Here is a 6,000-nt window from a genome sequence, read left to right as displayed (position 1 = left end):
CAGCCCCTAAAAAATAATCTCTGATCAACAATATTACATATTTATAAGTTGTTGGTTTTTTTTCAGTGAAGAAGTGCCTTAAAATGGTTTAAATGTGACTCTAAATCTTGCCCTCATTAAAAATGCACAGATCTATGAATATGCAAATAGTCCTTGCCCACCTCCCTGCCTGCTTGCACAACACCTCGTGACCAGAGCTCTGTTCACACAACACGCAGGTATCATCCACAACATGTGAAACCTCTAGATTCTAAAATAGCCACACTGTAAAAGCCTTACAATTTCATCTACCAGTGATTTAATGTAAGTGCCAGTTTTGTTTTCACAAAGAAATGTTTCCACATGACTTCTATCAAATCGTGCTTATCCATATTGGAACACAACTTATTTATAGGTTAATATTCTTTTGCAGGCCTTTGTCACAATTTTGAAAAAGGTTTATGAGTTCAGAGGGCTTTATAATCCCTCCTCGCTGAAACCAAGGGGCTCTTACAGCTGCAGGTTGTCGTCCTCCTTGGTTTCAGCGGGCAGAGCTCCACAGTAAAGAGCTTCCACTGACACACATTAGCACCAGTGGGGCCCTGAGCTCTTTGGCAACAGTGGTTAATTTCTATGCTCTTTTTGACTGGAAACTGGTCACTTCATCACTGAGAGAGCTTCTGTATATAATATCAGCTTGTTGGCTGGCTAACTATGGCATGTGATCAGATAACCCCTTGAAACCTGAGCAAAGTGGCTTGATTTCTTCCAAAAACATGGAGGAAAAAGGCAATCAGCAACTTAACAAGACATGACTAAAGAAATAGCAAGAACTAAGTAAAAAGTTATGAAAGTAAAGAAAATGACCCAATAAATTAATAAATAAATAAATAACAGTGAAATTAAATGAAATTGAGCAAAAAGTCCTGAAAATTTAAAAAAAATAATTAAATGATTATGATTTTCTCTCTTTTTTGGTTGCAAATTTCCAGTTTTTTCCCCTGTTTTTCAAGTTTTCTTCTTCAGTTTTCAAAGGATTCAATGCAAGCATTTAAACCCAAGCCATCTGACACAGATCCAGGTTTCAAATGGTTAACCATCACACGTCTGATTTCACACAAGCCAACATATTCAATAGAAGCCAGCTTTGCGACTGGTAGATAAATGTTGACATGTTTGTGGTTTTGCTAAATTAGACTGCCAGCCACTTTGCTAGCTAACAACAATAACACGAACTGTTAGACCACATTAACCAAGCCGAGCCTCTCTACAGTACAGCTGTGGTGTGTTGGAGACTGAAGGGCCGAGGACTAAATACAAGTCTGCTTCCTGTGCAACCGTAACCCAAATTTAGAAACAAATACCATATCAGACTTTACTTTCCCTTAGAGCTTTACTGAATCTACATCCAAACCACAACAACCTGATTTAGACATCTCTCCCTTTCTAGTCTGGTTATTATATTGTGACATTATTTTACACAGCCAATACTCCATTCAGCCCCTGACTGTGTCAGACACAGTTGTAATTTATGCAACTATAAGTCTCCATTTTTGCAATGTGACAATTCCCTATGGTGAGGAAAAACAGACCGAAAATTCAAAAAGGAAATTGAAACAGCACTCCTTTAAAAACTACACATGGTCAGTGAGATGTCCACGTTTGAAGGGAAATAGCTTCGTTTAACGCCCTTGTGCTACCTTGGACTTCAGTGAACAGCTATTACATCACCCTTGAATCATTTCATTCTGAAACCAGAAAGAGTTGAGGTAAACACAAAATCAGTGGAATCTAAAAAGGCTCTGCGGTTTCAACACTCAGTGATCAAAAAATGAGAAAATATGCCCCCAATTACACACACACACACAAACACAAACACTTTTACTTAGCTGGGCGTACCTTTTGTGCTTTTATTTTCTATTTTAACATTTCACATATCTGAAGCCAAACTACACACCATTTTATCTTTAGTGCCATAAACATCTGCACATATTATATCCAACTGTTTGTTTCTCCCTCCCTGTTTTGATGATTTCACCAAAGAGAGTTATTCATATTCATTAAGATTGCATATGCATCAAAGATGAATGCCAGATCAATCCTTCACACCGTGCTTTCATAAACTTTTCAGCCTTTCCCAAAAGGATGCCAAAACACTCTTCAGCATTTGATATCACTATAATGTCAGGAAATTACAAATATCAAAGGAGTCTTTTGGACAGAAAGTCCAACACAAAAGCCTGTGAACAGCCACTGATGGAGATAATGTAACATAACAGATAGTGTTCCAACAATAGGCTCCTTCTTTCAGTTTCGTGGTGTAGCTGGTGGGGCACCACCAGCAGAATTTGTGTTTCAGTTGGGTGACAGAGTCTGCCCTGGAATGCAACATGTTGGCAGGAAGGCAACGCTCATGTCAGCCAATGGAGTCATCAATAATCAGACAAGGGAAACATGGCTCATTTGGTTTAGGGTCAGTGTTCAGGATGGGAAGGGTGGGGCAGAGAAACCACACTGCAACTCAACTTCTCCTCCAGCCGCTCCTTGACACTGGGGATGGCTGGGCAAACAGAATACATGCTCCTGAAATATTCATGTACCCGATGGGCCGGGCCTGACTAAGACACCAGCGGTGGATATGGGATGCCTGGGAGTGAGCAGGGATCCAGGCGGAGGCGGGGTTATCTCATGCACTCCCCAGTGGGCTGCAGGGGGCAGACAGGGCTGCAGAGAGGCATGATATGGAGTGACGCTTCCAGAATCTGTGATTTGACATCTGCTCTGTACAAGAGTCTGTCTGAGGGCTGTAGAGGGGTTGAGGACGCTGCTGCTTCCCCTTGACCATGAGTCACAGGGTATTATCAAAGTGATCTGACTTGCAGGGCACAGAGAGTGGCAGAGTGATGTGGTGCTCACTGGAGACGGGCAGCTGGACGTTCATCCAGCAAGTTCAGTCCTCCTCTTCAACATAGGTCGAGGGAAACCAGCCCACCTGAGAACCAACAAAAGAGTAGCATTCAATCAGCTTCACTGATTTCCCCAAGATATTAGACAGTATTGGGTGAGACCAAGAAAAAAATGTTACTGAAGTTCCCACTTGGAGAGGTGATAGATTGGATAACTTTGGGATATTGGTTGAAACAACAGACAAAAAGGTAGCAGAGGCTTGACGATTTCATGTCCTGTCCTGTGCAGTGTGGTCAAATCTGTAAACCAGGGGTGTCGAACCAGGTGCCATGGAGGGCCAAGAGGCTGCAGGTTTTCAGTCTAACCAAAAACTCCAGCAGGTGATTTCACTGATCACCTCACCTTCACGCAGAGAGCAGGGACTAGTCAGTGAAATCACCTGGTGGAGTTTTTGGTTGGAATGAAAACCTGCAGTCTCTTGGCCCTCCATGGCACATGGTTCAACATCCCTGCTGTAAACCAGTGTGTTAACTTTTGTCATTATTAGACACAAAATCACAGTATAGCACAGTGGTGCCCAACTCAGGCCCTGAGAATCTAAAGCACTGCTGGTTTCATCGAGATCCAGGACACCAGGTAGGACAACCTGGTAGGACAGAAATTCAGCAGAACTTGGAGGGTCCCAAAGACCAGAGTTGGGAACCAATCAAATAGAACAAGGGCAGGTAAAAACAGCTTAAAACACAATTTACGGGAGACAAGGGGCAAAGGGCAGGACACAAATAGGGCATGGACAGCACAAGATAGGACACAGGTGGCACTGGACACAAACAGCTCAGGATAGGGAACGAACATAGAAAGTACAGGACAAGACACAGATGGCACAGGATAGCACACAGACAGTACAGGACAGGACATAGACAGTGCAGGACAGGACATAGACGGTGCAGGACAGGACATAGACGGTGCAGGACAGGACATAGACGGTGCAGGACAGGACACAGATGGCACAGGACGGGAACGAGGTGGTGTGGGACAGGGCATAGACAGTGCAGGACAGGACACAGATGGCATAGGGCAGGACATAGATAGCATAGGACATAGGCGCCACAAAATAGTTGTAGTCAACTGAAGCCATTAGGAACATTTGTGTTTAAAGACATATTCCATGATATCAAATAGAATAAAGGCATATCCCATTCAAAAATCAACCCAGTTGCAACAATTTGGCTGAATCAATTCAATGTACTGGACTAACCCACATTTACTGCTTGTTACTACTATAGTGGTTATCTGTGAAATTGCTTTTTTTCAAAATATGTAAATAACAGTCAATCCAATAAAAAAATAAAATAAAATTGCTGAGCTTAGTGTGTTCAAAGAGCCACCTCATGGTACAGGGTCAGGGCAGGACACAAGGGACAGAGAAGAGCAAGCATTGGCCACCTAGGGGTACACGACCCAGATTACACAGGACAAGGTACTGAAAGAGACAGTATAGGACAGGGCATAAGATGATCTGATGCTCTCTGCAGCAAAATGAGATACAAGGCACAAACTGTATAGTCAAATATGTCCTGGCAACTAAATGTTATTATGTAATGAAAGAACCAACTCTGGATGAACTGCTTGGATCCTACTGTTATTCAGCATTACCCCAAATGTTTAGCTCCACCTTTAAATCCACATTAATAATGGGGATGAAGGGTAACATAGAAATTAAAGTGGAACAAAAAGGAATTGCACCATGAAAAATGGATAGCAACATTCGGAAGGTGTTCATGATGATTGATTCCGGTCAGATTCGCAGGTATAAATGGCATGTGATTAATGCATGCACTGCCTGCCTTTGTTAAAAAAAAATTTTTTTTCATTTCATGTTTGTAGAACTACTGTTGCAAAGTGGCACCACACTCGAGGATTTTTTTCTTCTTTTCTTTCTATCTTTGTTTGGGAATTTTTTTTTTCTCTCTCTGTTAGCTCTCAGAGGTAACACAAAATGGTCTGGTAATTTGAGAGACACTAGAATATTGTGTTACACAGCATTATGATTGCATAACATTCAATAAAGAAACATAATCAATACTAACGCTATACAAATGTTGGGTAAATGTATAAAGAGGAGCTTCTGCAGTGGCTACCTTTATACATCATTCAGACGCAGAGAAGAAATCTAAATATAAAGGGGAAATCGATAGCTAACGCAATATGTTTCTCACAAAGAATGTAAATCCTTTGAATCCTCAGCTACAATAGGAGTGTCCTGGGACAGCCTTACCCTGCCGTTGACCTCTCCCCTCCACCATCCATTGGGCATCTTGCTGTAGATTTTGACTATGTCTCCCTCCAGCAGGGAGAGCTCCCGCGTGTCTCTGGAGCTGAAGTCATAACGTGCTACTGCAATACCCACCACCCTGGGAGAAAAGACTGAGAGACAGAGTGGAGGGGAAAGTCATCTTAACTTTGTTTATCCACCTTTAGTATACAACAGTCTATTTTTCCCACACTTGATTGAGGTTCTGATTTTATTTGTATTTATTTGTATTTTTATGTTTTTATTTTATTTATATATTTTTGCATTGCATTGCATTGTATTTTAGCCAGCGTTAAAATGCCATGCATTTCTCTCAGTTACACAAATGTTATACGGGTACTCCAAAGTACAATGTGTATCCTGTACAGATGATGAGGTGGTAAAAACAAAAACACAGAGACACAGGCAGGTAAATAATACAGTATCGCTTGTGAGAAATGCATATGGCTGCCCGCTGGTGCCAAGCATATGTACACCAAGTGGGATTGGATGTCATGGGTTATCATTCTCATGTGCTGATCTCATTAAAACTGTTTGTTCAGCTCAGTTCCTGCAATGTATCAGCAGTTATCTAGTCACACAAGGTTATTCCTACAAATGCATGCAGGTCAGGGCTCATATCTCATTTGAACACAGGCATGTTGGCCTGTTACAGCTGGGTAGGTATGCTGGATGAGGGACATACATATACACCCTCTAATGTATGCACATACATAAATGCACATGCAGTCATACAAACATGGATGCACATGCCCACACCCGTATACGCACACACACACACACACACAAACACACACACA

At 41.9% G+C, this 6,000-nt stretch overlaps 1 protein-coding gene across 2 annotated transcripts in view; it reads right to left on the bottom strand.

Annotated features, from left to right (window-relative positions):
• Positions 1 to 1,877: 1,877 nt before the first annotated feature.
• LOC115375654 (guanine nucleotide exchange factor VAV3-like) overlaps positions 1,878 to 6,000 on the bottom strand; it is a 54,039-nt gene continuing 49,916 nt past the window's right edge. For both annotated transcript variants that reach the window (XM_030075130.1, XM_030075132.1), the window contains 2 exons: positions 5,165 to 5,313; positions 1,878 to 2,971 (listed from right to left, as the gene is read on the bottom strand). In XM_030075130.1, coding sequence (XP_029930990.1) covers positions 2,930 to 2,971; positions 5,165 to 5,313 — 191 coding nt within the window. In that variant the 3' untranslated portion in view covers positions 1,878 to 2,929. The remainder of the gene's footprint in view (positions 2,972 to 5,164; positions 5,314 to 6,000) is intronic.

This window comes from Myripristis murdjan, chromosome 17 (assembly GCF_902150065.1).
Source record: "Myripristis murdjan chromosome 17, fMyrMur1.1, whole genome shotgun sequence".
Classification (NCBI taxonomy): Eukaryota; Metazoa; Chordata; class Actinopteri; order Holocentriformes; family Holocentridae; genus Myripristis; species Myripristis murdjan.
This window is presented reverse-complemented; position numbering and strand designations above follow the sequence as displayed.